Genomic DNA, 16,503 nt, shown 5'->3' on the forward strand with positions numbered 1-16,503 from the left:
TGCTCACTGTTGGGTTTGCACTTTCTCTTTTCAATCTAGTGGCCGAGCAGGCAGAATCCATTGACAATCCATTGCACGAAGCTGCAAAAAGAGGTAGGTGTGATTGTTTTTCATTGGGATACGCAGTGCTGTGTACAGTAAAACACACAGATCTTTATTATATGGTTTGATGGCTTTTTTTTAAATGTTGATTTATTTCTGAGAGAGAGAGAGAGAGAGAGTGCAAGCTCAAGTGGGGAATGCAAGCTCAAGTGGCAGAGAGAGGGGGACAGAGGATCTGAAACAGGCTCTACACTGAAAGCAGAGAGCCCAATGTGAGGCTTGAATTCACAGCCTATGAGATGATGATCTGAGCCGAAGTTGGAGGGTTAACCTAACCGACTGAGCCACCAAGGTGCCCCAGTTTGACAAACGTGCACACCCATGTAACCAACACCCGGATCAAGAGCTAGAACATTTCTGTCATCCCAGAAAGTTCCAGTTAACCCCTGCCTCCCCCAGAGGCAGTCTCTGTTCCACTATCACCCTCGAGAGAGACGTGATTTTAATTTTTTTTTTTTTTTTTTTTTTTAGTTTTCTTAAGTAATCTCTACATCCCAATGTGGGGCTCCAGCTCACAACCCCGAGATCAAGAGTCACGTGCTCTACCAACTGAGCCAGCCCGGTGCCCCTGCGATTTTAATTTCTAATTTTTAATTAAAGATGTCAGCCACCAAACATTTCTGAGTACTTTACGTACCCTGCGCTCAGTGGAAAGCTGAAAGGCATGGTCTGTGACTCCCAGAGCTCCGAGTCCGGCAGGAGAGAGATGTGTGTAACAGATCATTATAAGATGGTGTCAGAAGCACAGCAGTGGAAGTTATGTTTAAGTTAAACAGGCTGTAGAGGCCAGCATGAGTCACTGGAGGGCAGTGGGGTGGAGGCTTCCTGGGGATAAAGCATTTAGGAGGGTATTGGTATAGGGCAAGTGTGTGGGTAAGGATGCAGTTGGGGAGGGACAGAGCAACAGGGGTGGGCCTCGTTTGGGGGGCTCTATCTTGTTGTTTTCTTCTTTAATTTTTTTTTAATGTTTATATTTGAGAAGGAGAGAGAGAGAGCACATGAGCTGGGGAGGTTCAGAGAGAGAGAGAGAGAGAGAGAGAGAGAGAGAGAGAGAGAGAAGATGAAGGGGGAGGGGCAGAGAGCGAGGGAGACACAGAATCTGAAGCGGGGTCTAGGCTCTGAGCTGTCAGCACAGAGCCTGATGTGGGGCTTCAGCTTATAAACTGTGAGATCATGACCTGAGCTGAAATCGAGTTGGATGCTTAACTGACTGAGCCACCCAGGAGCCCCTAAATAACTGGAATTTAAATAAAAACTTGAAGGGAAAAAGAAAGAAAGAAAGAAAGAAAGAAAGAAAGAAAGAAAGAGAATTATTTGTAAGTTAGATATTTAGGACATTAGCCAGAGGATTTTAAATTAATAGTTATATTTTAACATAGGAGAGCAGCAACTTTGAGTAGGTTATTTAGCATTTGTTTTCTTATTTTCTTATAAGAACTGATTTTAAGATGCATTTCATATGAATATGAGTATTATCTACTTGTTCTTAGCTCTGACTGGTTTTTTCCCCCCAAGTTTCAGGATTTCACGAAGCAAAAAATTACATGTAGGTAGCTTTTACAGAGTAAGACTACCATAAGTAGACTCATGTAGGCAACTCCTCCCATTAACCTACCATTAAAAATTGTTGTACAGTCTATCAAGTTTATTCGTTATTTCATCAGTTTCATACACACTGTTTAGTGTATGTGTACCAACCTGTGTATATCATAAATTGAATGTTTGTGTCCCCTGAAAATTCACATGTCGAAACTCAACCCCAATGTGGCGGTATTTGGAGGTAGGGACTTCAGCAGGTGGTTAGGTTATGAGAGCTCTGCCCTCATGAAGGGAGCTGGTAGAGACCCCAGAAGAGCTCTCTCACTCTGCTCTTTCTGTTGAAGGGGTGGAAAGACAGCGTCTGTGAACCAGGAAGTAGGCTCTTACCAGACACTGAATCTGCTGGCGCCTTGATCCTGGACTTCCCAGAACTGTGACAAATAATTTGTGTCCCTTAAGCCATTCCTACTCTACCTCCCCTCACACCCCCCCCCCCCCGCCAAATTGTTGTTAAGGCTTTTCATTAATAAGTTGGGAGTGAAAATGTACCATAATGAATGCATTACCGAGGAGGTCTTAATTTCAGATTTGCTGACTAAATCCATTCTAGGTGGAAATGTATGGAGGATGAAATGGATTTCAAAGCAAAACAAAACCCTCTTTCTTGTGCTTTTATAAACGTAAAACTTTTTCAGGCAACTTGAGCTGGTTAAGAGAGTGTTTGGACAACCGAGTCGGTGTGAATGGCTTAGACAAAGCTGGAAGCACTGCCCTGTACTGGGCCTGCCACGGGGGCCACAAAGGTACTATGTTCTGTTCATTACTGTCGATGTCGATGCCGCTGAAAATGTGCTTCAGGTGGGGGAGCGGGGTTTACAGAAATGAAACAAAAATTATGCTTTTCACATCCTATAGAAGATCGGCCAAAACCTTGCTCCGGGAGGTTTGGAAAACAGTAGGTAGGATGCCCACTGCATGGACCTCTCTCACTTGAAAGAGTGGGAACTTCCTTTCCTCTCTTGAGCTTGGAGAGGTTACAGGAAAACCATAGTAATGTCAACACAAACCCCACTATCTAATCTGACAGAAGAAAGGGGCAGAAGTGACTACTCTGCCTACTGCTGTAGCTTAGCCTTTCCCAAGACATGTTTTCATGGTTTACACGAATGTTTAATGCATGCTGTTAGATTCAGGGGAAAGACAGCATTTGTGTCCGTTAGTGGTTGAGTGGACAGCCTTCTCAGTTGCAATCAGTAATACAACAAATGGAATTTCTAGATCTGTTTCAGCCTGACCCCAAATCTGCCACATCCACTCTCTTTCCCCCTCTCCCTACAACACACACACAAAATAAATACGACAGCAATGAGAAACAGCACCCAACAAACTAAACAGCATAGCCAGAGGACAGTTCGTGGCTCTTCCCCAAAAGAAGCCGATCTCATTTTAGCTAACAAACGCAGATTCGTTACATGACTGTAAAGTGTCATGGTGAATGTAGAGATATTTCTATAATAGTTGCCATGTGAAAAATGCAAAAGCCAAATTATTGGAACACAATTTTTCCTTAGATAATTCTACTTTTTAGGCTCTTAAGTCTTGTATTTACGTAAATTTTAACAAATTTGTTGCAAGGATTTTTTTGAAGATTCTTCTAAAGAATCAATCCTCTTTTTGAAATGATTATGCCTAGTGTTGTCAGCCTTTTCCTTTGCACTCTTGAAAAATACCTTTTCTATTTCAGATATAGTGGAGATGCTGTTTACTCAACCGAACATTGAACTGAACCAACAGGTAAGATCGCTTATGCGGAAGTTGGTGGTCACTTAACACACCTGCCTTGTTCTCGTGGTGTGGCTTATGGGCATGGAAAGTCCTATCTTTGTGCCTTGAACTGACCTTTTCCCATTTATTATCTTTCATACAATTTTTAATCCAAGTAGTAGAAGTGCATCATTAAAAATGTACCGTTGTACCGAAGTCCAAATTGTATAAAGCCCGAAACACCTACCATGTTCCTTCTCATATGTCACTCTCTCAGCGTTTAGCTCTTAACTCTTGCCTTCATGTTACTAAGGAAGATGCTTATGGGGCTATCCCCTAAGTCATCATCTTCATAAATGTTTCAGTGTCCCATCTGAAGGTTGAAGCTTATCAGCTGCCCCAACTCTGATCTGCCAGTGCCCACCCTTTGTTCCTCTGGTCTGCCCCATGTATCATATCATAGTTTTTGGTTATATTACTCTATGATGCCTACAAGTATTATGGCTATTTAAATATTTAAATGCTGCTCGCTGCTTGTGTAACTTTTGTTTCTGTACTTCTTGACTTTTATTTTGCTGAGAATGTTTTTTTTTTGGACGTTTATTTATCTTGAGACAGAGAGAAAGCATGAGTGGGGGAGGGGCAGAGAGAGAGAGAGGAGAGAGTGAGACTCCCAAGTAGGCTCTACACTGTCCGTGCAGAGCCCAGTGCAGGGATCAAACTCAGGTAGCATGAGATCACGACCTAAGTCGGACACTTAACCGATTGAGCCACCCAGGAGCCCCTCTCTGGTTTTTGGTTTTTGTATCTCATTAAGATTCCCACACTGTTTAACGTTCTCTTGATATAATTTCTTTTTTCTCCCTGGAATGGTACTTCCCGAAGCCCTCATCCTCGATCTCTGCTCTGAGCGTCTCTTTACTGTCGCCTTTCTCCCGGGGTGTGTCTTCACTTTTCTGGATCCCGTGTTTTCCTCCTTTTGTTGAATAACATCCTTGAAGATTCCTAAGAAAGGGGACCTAGGGATCGATTATTTGGCCGACAGAATTCTAGGTTGAAAATGATTTTCCTCAGAATTTCGCAGGCAAGGCTCTATGGTATTCTGGTTTTTAGGATTGCTCTTGAGAAGTTTGATGCCATTTTGATTCCCATTCTTTTGTGTGTGATCTGCTTTTTTGTTGCTTAGAATCATTACTCTGTCCTTGATGTTCTAAAATTTCTTAATGTGCTTCAGCGTGTTTCTTCCCAGTAAAGGTGGTGGACTCTTTCAGCCCTAAAGGGTCTACTGTTTCTTTTCTAGTTGTTATTGACCATTGTCTTTATTCTTTGGTTCTGGAATGCCCACTAGTAGTTAGGTTGGACCTCTTATTGAGTCTCCAGTTATTTTAGTGTTTCTCAGAGATTTTTTTACCTTTTTTTTAAGTTTATGTGTTTATTTTGAGAGAGAGAGAAAGAGAAAGAGAGAGAAACTGGGAAAGAGTATGCAGGGGAGGGACAGAGAGAGAGGGAGAGATTGACAATCCCAAGAAGGCTCTGTGCTGTCCGCGTGGAGCCCTACTCGGGGCTCGAACTCACCAACCATGAGATCACGACTGGAGCAGAAATCAAGACTTAACCAACTGAGCCACCCAGGCACCCCAAGATTTTCTTAGCTTTATGTTTTATTTTGGTTACCTTTTTAATTCCTCAGTGTCCTAGGCTTTCTATTCCTGTGTGACAAATAACCCACAAGCTTAGCTGCTTAAAACAACACGCATTTACCTTATATGTTCTGTAAGCCAGAATTCTGGGCATGGCAGAGCTGGGCTCTCTGCTCAGGGTCTCACGGGCCAGAGTCACGGTATTGGCCAGAAGCAGGTTCTCATCTGGAGCTCAGATCTCATTCCAGGTTCGTTCAGGTTGCCGGAGGGATTGAGTTTCTTGCACCTGCAGTGCTCTGGACCTCAGCTTTCAGAGATCACCCCTCTCCGTTGACATTTCACAACATGGCTGTTTGCTTTCTTCCTTAAGGTCACTAGAAAATTGTGTTTCTGAAGCTATACCTTTGGGAAAGGGCCCGTCTGATTTGGTCATGCCCACCCAGTATAATCTCTCTTTTGATGAACTCAATGTCAACTATTAGAAACTGCATTATGGGAGTGATATCCTATTATATTCATTAGTCTCATACATACTTGAGGGGGAGGAATTTTACAGGGGGTGGATCCCCAAGGGGCGGGGATCTTGGGCAGCATCTTAGAATTTTGTCTACTTATAAGCTCTTTTACTCTCATGATTGCTTTCTTTTTTAAATGTTTCTTCTTTTTACTTATTTTTGAGGGGTGGGGGGGACAGAGGATCTGAAGCAGGCTCTGTACTGGCAGCAGAGAGCCTGACGCGGGGCTCACATTCATGAATGGCCAAGTCATAACTTGAGCCGAAGTCAGACGCTTAACTGACTGAGCCACCCGGGTGCCCTGCTGATTATTGCTTTTTAAATAGCTTCTTTTCTTGTTGCATGATGCTGTATATCATGTTGTATCTTGACTATATTAATTACAGCTTTTTAAAACCTTTCCTGCCATTCACTGTACTGTGTCTTTTCCCTCTGAGATCCATTCGTTTTGTTTTAATCTTCTCTCAAATATGAGAGGCTTTCCTCAAATACCTAGTATCTTTGTGTCTCCAGTCATGTTTAAGGGTGACTGGAAGCTCTGCCTGCACATGGGGCTTACTGGCTGTGGGCTTCTCGGTAGGGTGAGGTGGAAAGGTCCTGGCTGTTGTGCTGGGTTATCCCCAGATGTCAGCGTGAGTGTGCTCTCCCCCTCCACATGCGGGGCTATTCACCTCCACCGGAGGATTGTCCTCCAGCTCCCTGCCTGCAGGTGCTAGGCTGTATACACTGGGGCAGCAGGGTAGGTAAAGGCAGCTGGGAGAGGAGTCTTACCGCTCAATTTGTAGGTGTCTCAGCTCACCCACCGCTTTTAGTTCCTGGCCTTATTGCCACCTTCCCTTGTACCCGAGTCCCCTGAGCTTGGAAACTACCTGGTTCATTTTTTGACAGGGTCACCCTGCCATCCGCACTAGGTCACCTGGCAGCAAGGAGAGAGGAAGGTGATCTAATTACTTTTTTTTTTTTTTAATGTTTATTTATTTATTTTGAGAGAGAGAGAGCGTGCGCGTGCGTGAGCTGGGGAAGAGCCGAGAGAGATGGAAGAGAGAGAATCCCAAGCAGGCTCCCCGCTGTCAGCACTGAGCCCGACATGGGGCTCGATCGCACGAACCAGAAGGTCATGACCTGAGCCAAAATCAAGAGTCAGATGCTTAACCGACTGACTCACCCAGGCGCCCCTGATTATTTCTATAAATGCATCCAGTACTCTTGTGTCCAGTCCCGTGCCTCACGCTCGTTCCAGCGTCTCCGGGCATCGCCAGGGCCTGATTTCTTGCGAGGTTTGCAGGGGCAGGTCTGCTTGCTCCCTCCTGGTGTTTCCCTCTTCTCTGCCACGTCCGTTTCTCCTCTTTCATCCATCCCCTTCCCCCAAATGACTTTTCTCTCATCCCTTGAGTCTCCTTTCTCTCTTGGGAACTTTATATGACTTTATAACTCGTTCTCACTTTGAGTTTGCTTGGAGTAAACCTGAATTCGTGCATGTTTTCAACCCACCGTCTCTTTTTAAAATGCTGCTTTCTCTTTTTAAATCACCATAGAACAAGTTGGGAGACACAGCTTTGCACGCCGCTGCCTGGAAAGGTTATGCAGATATTGTCCACTTGCTTCTGGAAAAAGGTAAAGCGTGTGCCCCATCTGTCTGGCCTTTGCTCACCCTGGAAAAACAGGCTGTGTTCAATTACGTTATTTGAAATAGTAGGAAGAATCATAGGCTCCGTATTTTGAAACTGGGATTTTAACCTCTACTCTGTCTGTATCACAGAGTTGTTAACAATAAGACGAAATTACAGTAGTGAGGTGATTCGTGTTAAATTTTTAGTTTTACGTTAAAAGCTTGGTAAGCTTTAAAACTACATATATTACTTTTCGTAGGAGTTTGTTGTATATTTCTGTGGGATTAAAGGGTCCTTGGAGAAAGGCGTGTGTATGTGCACCCGTGCAGAGAAGATGCTGTGTCAGAAAGCTGTAGGGGAAAGGTGCTGAGGCCCCTGTTCACAAGGGAAGTCCTGACAGATAAGAAAGATGCTGTGGCTATAAGGTCCTGCTTTGATCTGAGCAGGTGCTACAAGTACGGGGAAGATGAAGATACCTCGATTCCCTATTTTTATACAAGAGGGGACAGTGAAATTATGAACTGACCATCCATCCATCCATCCATCTGTCACATAAATATTAATCCTTACAGAGGGCCAGGCATATCTCCCGTCCTGCATCCTGGTCCAGAAGCTATAATGTAAGATGCTTGAATCCCAAGGTGTCCTATGGATGCATGTTCATTAGGGATCCTCACAGCAATGCTGTGGGATATAGAGAGGACATGTCATTTATTTAAAGGACATTGGTGATGTACATCTCAGGTACAAAAGATCAGACAGCATGAGGTGCCCCCTAAGGGCTATGCTGAGAACTGGGCTGTCTGTGCTGGCTGCCACTAACCACACAGGCCCCTGAGCCCATGAAATGAGCATGGTCTGGACCAAGATGTACTGTTAGTGTAACAGGCACATCAAATTTCAAAGACTTAGGGAAAAAAAAAAAGACGTAAAGTATCGCAATAACTTTTATATCGGTTATATGATACAGAGGTAACATTTTGGATCTGCTGTGTTAAATAAGATATGGCATTAAAACGATTTCCACCTTTTGAAAATGTGGCCGCTAGAAAATTTAAAATGACACATGTGGCTCACATCGTATTTCTCTTGGGTAGCACTCGTTGAGAGGGACCCAGGAAATGGTCATTTCTTCTCTTGCCTTGCTGGCTCCGAACATTTCCTGTCCTGAAAGAAATCATGTATATGGGTTCTAAAGTGCAATTTAACATAAGATATGATCAGTCACAGAGCTCTTAACCCTCCGGAATTTTTCCCCGTGGCCCAATGAGCGAATGAGGTTTCTATAGACCCTTAGCTGTGGGCAGATCTAAGTCTCATGAGAGAGATTTTTAGACACGGTCGCCATATTCCTAATTAAACAAACCGTGCTTTCTTGACTCAGTATTTTTGTCCCTTTGAGTTTCATTACACTTATTTTTTTGTTTCCTGAAGAGGATGAGATTACAAGCAAAATGGCTCTCTCCTGTACTGTGGCAGAAAGTATAAATTGGTAAAGCCTTCTTGGACAGCGATCGGACAGTAGCTAGCAGAATTAAAAATATACATAGCCTTATATCCCAGCATCACTTCTGGGAAGCCATACTTCAGAAAGCTGGTGTTCAGGGAGATTTACAGCAATATTGTTTGTGGTAAAGGAACAGCCTAAGTGTCCCTCGATAGGGGAAGAGGAGAGTTATTAAATAAATATTGGGATGCCCACAAAATCGAATACTTACAAATGTTTACATGGATTGAGCTATGTGTACTACTGAGGAATGAGTACCATTATATATTGCTAAGTAAAAAAATCAAGTTACAGACTGTTATATGTGGTGTGATTTTACACATATATGCGTAGATGTCTGTGAGTGCATTCCTGCACCTGAGGGAGGTGAGGACTGATACCCACTTGCTGGGAATGGATTCCCCCAGACAAACTGGAAGATGGGGCAGGGAGGGGTTAGTCAGGGGACGAAACGGGACGTATGCTTTTGTTCAGCACACTTCTGCATTGGTGAAGCTTTGGCAACGAAAATATACCCACGAATTCTGATGTAATTTTTATCACCACGAAGACCCGGACAAAACGCAAGTAGAAGATGTGCTTTGGGGACAATGGATTGCCTCTAGGTTTTATGGTGTTACTCTTCTGCTAATTTGCACAAGAGTATACTTGGCAGATATGAAATACTAATCCCGGCAGGCACCACCCACACGGGCTTCTCTCAAGAAGCAAAGGGTATGTTAAACTAATCTCTAAAAACTCGTGCCAAGACATATTGGAGTCCAACTGACTCAGGAGGTACCTCGGGGATAGTGAAGTCCCCCCTGAAAAGTCACATGCAGCAGTCTGAGGATTTGAAAGGAAAGGCTCTATTTTAATTGTGCCTAATTATCTGGGACGCAGCAGCAAGCGCCCTGATTTCAAGACACCAAACGTGTTTTGACTGTTTTGAAAAAGCTTACTTCAGGGCCAGAATGGTTGTCTAGTTAGTTTGGCCAAAAGTGATCCGTCTCGGTGGGAAGAAGAATGTGTAGTCCGCTGCTACAGATTCTTCAAAAACACCTGACTTGCTTTTCTTGTGTTGGGGAAGGTGCAAGAACAGACTTGAGAAACAATGAGAAGAAGCTGGCCCTGGACATGGCCACCAATGCGGCCTGTGCGTCTCTCCTGAAAAAGAAACAGGGAACAGGTATTTGCCTTCGATCCTTCTTTCTCCTCTGACACCATCATGACTGAGATTTACCATCTTAGAATTGGGGAAACGTTTTCTCGGTAAACTCTTCATGTGGTTCTGAAGTCAGATTTTATATCCTGGGTCTCATTTGGAACGTGCAACATTGAAGAATGCCTTCATGCAAGCAAATCGAAGAGACTTTGGCCTTTTAGTATTTTTTGTGTGTTTCCTTTGTTCCTTGCAATCAGGTCGTAATCACTTGCTTTCCAGTAGAGCCCTTATCAGAGAACCATGGTTCCGGATATGGTTTTACAAGTGGTTGTCTCTAAATATTTATTTTTCAATTAAGCACTGAAGAGCTCCATGATTATATTTTATCTCTGTTTTAAACGAGAGTATCAGTAAACTACGATCAGAATTATTCCGGTCTTGATAACCAATTTGATGTTTGTTTACAGACCGTGGGGTGGTTTTTAAAGGTAAAGTTTAGGTATACATTCTTCGAGATAAAAATATCTATTGGCGTGGGAGATGGGGTTGGAAAAAAAAAGAAAGGTCCTTGTGGTTATTTTGAAAAGGTGCTAAAGAAAAGGTGTGAAACACGCTTGCATTGTTCATGATTACTATTCAGAGACTGGCTGTTTATTGGACTTCTCTGTACATAATGTACTGAATGCTTCCCCCTGAAAGAAATGCTGGGGGGCGGTGTGCCTTACCCCTCCTCATTTTCCTCTCCTGTCTCTCCCTTTTCGTTCACCATCAGCCTCCTGGCCCCTGAGGAACCCCGAGGGAGAAAAACGAAAAATACAAGATGTTTTGGCTGGAGGGGACATTCAATCTTTTTTTTCCCCCCCTCACTTCTCAAGCCTTCCTCTACTTTTATCTCGTGTTTGGCACTTTCATGCCACTTTGGAGTATAAGCCAATGATCGATACATCTTGTCCACCGTTTTCTAGAATGGAACTAGTATAATGGAGAACTCGCTTTTCATGTCTTTAGTGAGCATTGGTACTCATCATTCCAACCCTTTTTAGTATTGCTTTTTAGAGTCTAAAGTTTAGCCTGGTCCATGTTGGTGGAGAGTCCCCAAAACAACTTCTGAGACATTTCTAGTGTAGAGGCTGAGTACATTTTTGTTTCTACTTTAATCTGAGGACGTTGTCACCCTCCGAGCTTGTGGAGTGAGGTACTGGTTTGTTTTCCTATATGAATCACATTCCCATTCGTTTTGGAACCCTTGGAAAGCTTCTCTCTTCCTTAAGTCCCCTCTGTTTTATGAGAAGAGGTGGTGTTACCTTGTCCCATATCCCTGTTCCCGCGGAAGCAACAAAATACAGTCAGACCTCTGGTTTCCTGCTTTAGTTAATCAAAAATAGCAAACAGTCCTCCTTTCTTCATGACTTGCCAAGGGAGCTTCCCAGAATGATCCTCTTTGCCCATCACCAAATTCCCGTCATAGCCCTCCTCACGAGTCTGCTGTTCCTTTTGTTCTTTACTCCAGATCTGTCTTTGTTTCAGTTTCTTACTTCTTTTAACTTCAGTTCCGATGTAGTGTAAACCACTAAGCGGCTTGGGTTTCTTAATTATCTCAGCCGTGAATGCTCACTGGCAGAGCTGGTGTTTCTTTAACGTAATTACTCATGCATAGATGGATCGAGGGTCTGCTAAGTGAGCGGGAAAGTATGTACCAGCTGCGTGGTGCTCCCCAGCTACATTTTGATTGAGAAGTGTATATGCAGCCATGTAGGAGGGATGCTTTTACTTGGCACGGACCTCTTCCTTCCTGCTGCCTTGGTTGGGTCAGGAAGTAGGACTATGGCCCAACTTCCTTCTTCTGCCACTGACTTCCTGTTGTTCTATGGGTACCTTCAGAATGTCCTGACCGAGGAGTAAGGTTTCTTAGGAGCTGACGGTTATCAGAGCCTCATGTACACTATGAGCTTGATCATGATAGGCAAGGAGAATGCCACGCTTGCTCAGACCCCAGAGAGCTGCACCCAGAAGCCTCTATCTGGGCACCCCGAGCTGGGAAGGCACATCTGCTCTTTTTCCCTCACCCTTTTGCAGTCTTTGTAGAACAGGGCTGGGAGGTAGGTCTCCTCTGCTCTGTTCACACTAAGTGTCTTTGGTCTACTTTCCTAAATGTGTAATGATTAGATAATGGACTCATCAATGAGGTAATCTTAGGGCTTGACACAGAGGCAAGAAATGAATTTTCATATTTCAGTTTTCATGTTACCTTTTTCTTTTCTTTTTTCTTGCTTCATTACCTCAATCGTCCAGTGAAAAGTCTGAATTTGTATTGTGATCTTAGTTGGAGTAAGAGTTGAATATTGGGCCATTTGGCTAATTGCCAGCACGAATTCTAGACTGGGAAAAGTATATTCTGATGTTGTTTTCCAGTTTTAAAAGCACATCTTGGATTTTTTTTTTTTTTTAAGAGAGAGAGTGCACTAGCAGGGGAGAGGGGCAGAGGGAGAGAGAGCGAGAGAGACAGAAACTCTTAGGCAGCCTCCACACTCAGCATGAAGCTGACATGGGGCTCGATCCCACAACCCTGGGATCATGACCTGAGCCGAAATCAAGAGTCAGATGCTCAATCGACTGGGCCACCTAGGCACCCCTCATCTTGGATTTTTTAATGAGAAAAAACAAGTCACATTTTGTAGTTACCATGAAGGATAACTTTGGGACATGTGTGCAGGGCCGGGGTTCAGCCCCACCTTGAGGAGTCAACACTTTAAATTCTTTTTCCAGTTTTTACAAATTGGGGTATAATTTATATTAAGTAAAGTATATAAATCCTAAGTTTATATCTTGATTTTTTTTTAAACTGTGCTTACACCTATTTGCCACAACCCGGATCAAGGTAGAGAACATTTTCCATACCCTGAAAACCCCTCCACGTCCTCCTCTTCTCTCACCACAGCCTAGTTTTGCCTGTGCTTGAACTTGATATAAATGGACTCAAACAGTATGTACTTTCTTGTGTCTAACTTCTTTTCACTTAATGCTATGCCTGTGAGATTTATCCAGGTTACTGTGTCTGTCTTTCCACCCTTTATGGTTTGTTTGTTTGACTGTCTGTCTTAAGTGCTAGTACTTGGTTTGGAATGTGCAAATTCAGGTCAGTGACATTGAGGAGAGATGGAAGTCAGCTGGGGGGAACGGAGAGGCATGGTTAGGAGTTACATTACCATGATGGTCACGGCCCAAGATGGGCTATGAAGAGACGGAGCTCTCAGCACTTGGCCATGTGAGAAGATTCCAGAGAAACTGTGCCTGGGAGCAATCTGTAAAAGGAAGGAAGGAGAAGGAATTTATTTTCCTGGCTAGTTCCTGTCTCTTGATTTCCATTCAGTAAGAGTTTGCAGCATGGTGAGCCTTCTTCTCTTGCTAACAGGAGAAACGAGGTTGAAATAAAGCGCCGAGGTAACCGTTGGAGGCCCAAGACTACCTCAGTGGGCAACACGTAGGACTGTAGGAGCAAAGCAGAGTAGGAAAGAGCCTTGCTACGGTCTTTTTGTCTGTGGCTTAAGACAAAAAGTCTACAGCCAGTCCTGAAGTTGTACGTGTACGTGGGATAGAACAAAGTATATTCCTCCCAGGTCTCCAGAACTTCTCGTAAGGAGGATGGAGATGAATGCAGACAAGCTGGAGATTTCTAGTAGTTTGGAAGCTGGTGTGAAATTATTCAAGGCTGCCTCTGTTCTGTTTATATCCACTTCTTTGAATCCGAATCTTTCCTTCTCGTATAAGTTTCTACCTCCCTTGTACCAACTCTCCCTTGTCCCTTTCTTTTTTCTCTATAATGATTTTCCTAAATTTGTAAAGATAATGACTGAGCAAAGCTACATTATCACTAGCAGACCTAAAATTAATAATTCCTTCATATCTTCAAGTATCTTGTCACTGTCCAGATTCACCATTTTTTCCCATACGGTTTGTTTCTGCTTTGTTGGCTTACTTACCTGTTTCTTTATTTACAGTTTAAGTCAGGGTCTAAATAAGGTCAGGTTCTGATTGGTAGATACATCTCCTAAATCATTGTTTCCTTTCCTTCTCCTCTCCCCCTCTTCTTTTAGCCTGGCTATTTATTTATTAAAGAAGCAGGGTCAGTTTTCCTGAATTTCTCAGTCTAGGCATTGCATAAATGCATTCCCAGGGTGTTTGACATATTCCTCTTTCCTCTGTAGTCTTGTCACTTGGTGTTAGATCTAGAGGTTTGATTAGATTCTACATTTTATGTGTCTGTGAAAGGGTAGATGGAAGAATGCTTCATGAAGAAAGCTGTGTTCTTTCATCAGAGGCACGTATTACCTGTCTGTCACTCATCCTGTGATGTTAGCATTCATTGATGATCGTTGTCTAGATCCATTAGTTCACGAACAGTTGTGAAATGGCCATATTCTAGTTCTGTCACTCCTGTCTCAGTTATCAGCTGGAACATTCTATAAAAAAAATTGCCCTTCATCCATGGTCTGATGACTCCAAGGAATAGTTTGTGTAGTAGGAGAAGAATAAAGGCTTGATTTTCGTCCTTTATTTAGGAGTTTTCAAAATGATGTGCTGGTTCCTTCTCATTCTCCAGAGAGGACTAGTGGCTTCTCTGTGATGTACGTTGAAATATTTGCTGTGTTTCAATCCATTATATTTAGTATCCCTATTGATAGCTCCTCTTTGGCTAGTGGAGGCCTCTTCGGGTTGGATCGTGAACCTTTGATGCTCTCTTTGACAGCATCCTTGTTTTACGGTATGACAAGAGGTACGCTTTCTGCCCCAGACTTGGAATCAGTCATTTCTCCAATGAGCACGGGAAGATAGTATTTAGAGACCATGATAACATGCACTTGTTGAGCTCTGACGGCGGTTAGGCTCGCGTTTCAGTTTGCCCCCTGAAATTATACCCCGTGTAACCTGTTGCTTATAGGCATTTAAATAGACAATCGAATAGGTGACCATTTAAAGATGAGATGTCTTCGTTTTGACCCCTGCTCAAGCTTGATGTCATGTATGGTAGGGTTCGGCTCTTTCTGTTTCAGATTTCTGTTTTTTTTTTTTTTTTTTTTTTTTTTTTATTTCATTCTTTTACCTCTGAGCATACTTTATTTATCTGTGCTTTTTTAAAATTATTTTTTTTTATTTATCCGTGCTTTTAGAGATGAAACCGAAGCTTCTGTGTTTTCATTCTGCTTCTTTTCCTTTTTTTTCCCCCCTCATTAGTTACCTTTCTACCCAGTGATCTTTTTTTCAACGTTTTTTATTTATTTTTGGGACAGAGAGAGACAGAGCATGAACGGGGGAGGGGCAGAGAGAGAGGGAGACACAGAATCGGAAACAGGCTCCAGGCTCCGAGCCATCAGCCCAGAGCCTGACGCGGGGCTCGAACTCACGGACCGTGAGATCGTGACCTGGCTGAAGTCAGACGCTTAACCGACTGCACCACCCAGGCGCCCCTCTACCCAGTGATCTTGCCTTCAAGTAAGGCTGCAGGCTGTCGACTGACCGAAGCCACATGTGGCACTTGTCATTGGGAGAGGGGGTTGGACGAGTGGAGGGGCGTCCGGTGTGTTCCGTGCCGGTCACGGCACACGTGGCTGGTTGCATTTTGTGCAAGGTAGATTAATGGTACCTGCGGCCTACGGGCTTTACTTTTCTGCGTGTCCAAGGAATGAGCGGACAGCTGCATTTTTCAGCCTCTGGGACAGCAGACACTGAACAGTCAGGCAGGAAAGCAAAAGTTGAAGAAGATCCTCAGGGGTAGTACAGTCCCCGGGCCTGAGGAAAGATTACGATCCCTTGAGGTATCAGGAGCTTTGAAAGTGCAAACCAAATGTGAGCAATCTGTAATTTTCCCGTTTTGCCTTCCCGCCATTCCTTTTAGATGCTGTTCGAACATTAAGCAATGCCGAGGAGTATCTTGATGACGAAGACTCAGATTAATTCCCTTCTGGAGCTTTGAGATCTAAAACTTGTGTTCCTTTTGCCATTCCAAAACCCTCGTCTTTGCCAGAAGAGTGTTGGTAACCGGTTTATGGTTTTTGGTTTTTTTTTGGTTTGGGTTTCTTTGTTTTTGTTTTTGTTTTTTGAAGTCTATATGAACATGGAAGTCTTGCACTGTGTTTGAGTAGAACATGTAAATGGGTAGGTTCTCACCTTCAGTTTGCCAATAAGTGACTGGATATTTTGCTGTATAAAGTACATTTTTGTTCACCAGAGTAGAACAAGAAGAGATTATTTCTATTTATCAAGCTAAAGGAATTTTAAGAGTTTTTTTCTTTAAAAAAAAAAAGATCAGTTTTTTTGTGTTTTTTTTTTTGTTTGTTTTTTTAGTTAAAGTTCTTTACCTCAAGGATTAAAATATTTTGAGTGGGTTTTTCAAGGGGAAAAATGCTTGTTATAGTAATGAACCAAAAGGCTTAACAGAAAATCGTCAGCTATTCTGACAAAAATAAACATTTGAAGAGACTGGATTCCTTTTGTCTGTATTTTGTGGTATCACTCTTTGCTTTTTGTATTTATGTTTAGGTGAAGGCTGATTTTATCTTTTAAGTTGTATTTTGTATTTATTAGCACAAAGGAATCACAATAGCCAAATTTCTTTTCAGCTCTATATATTGGCTTTGATTTGAGTCCATAATCAGTGAGAAGATATATTTATAATGAAATACAT

The 16,503-nt window shown here is 42.9% G+C and overlaps 1 protein-coding gene across 1 annotated transcript in view; it reads left to right on the forward strand.

The window, feature by feature from the left end:
• Positions 1 to 16,303, forward strand: part of OSTF1 (osteoclast stimulating factor 1) — a 56,739-nt gene extending 40,436 nt beyond the window's left edge. Inside the window, exons 5-10 of the mRNA XM_049634052.1 lie at positions 40 to 93; positions 2,337 to 2,444; positions 3,386 to 3,435; positions 7,096 to 7,174; positions 9,747 to 9,845; positions 15,715 to 16,303. Of these exons, the coding sequence (XP_049490009.1) occupies positions 40 to 93; positions 2,337 to 2,444; positions 3,386 to 3,435; positions 7,096 to 7,174; positions 9,747 to 9,845; positions 15,715 to 15,773 (449 nt within the window). The 3' untranslated portion in view covers positions 15,774 to 16,303. The remainder of the gene's footprint in view (positions 1 to 39; positions 94 to 2,336; positions 2,445 to 3,385; positions 3,436 to 7,095; positions 7,175 to 9,746; positions 9,846 to 15,714) is intronic.
• Positions 16,304 to 16,503: the final 200 nt, after the last annotated feature.

This window comes from Panthera uncia, chromosome D4 (assembly GCF_023721935.1).
Source record: "Panthera uncia isolate 11264 chromosome D4, Puncia_PCG_1.0, whole genome shotgun sequence".
Lineage (NCBI taxonomy): Eukaryota > Metazoa > Chordata > Mammalia > Carnivora > Felidae > Panthera > Panthera uncia.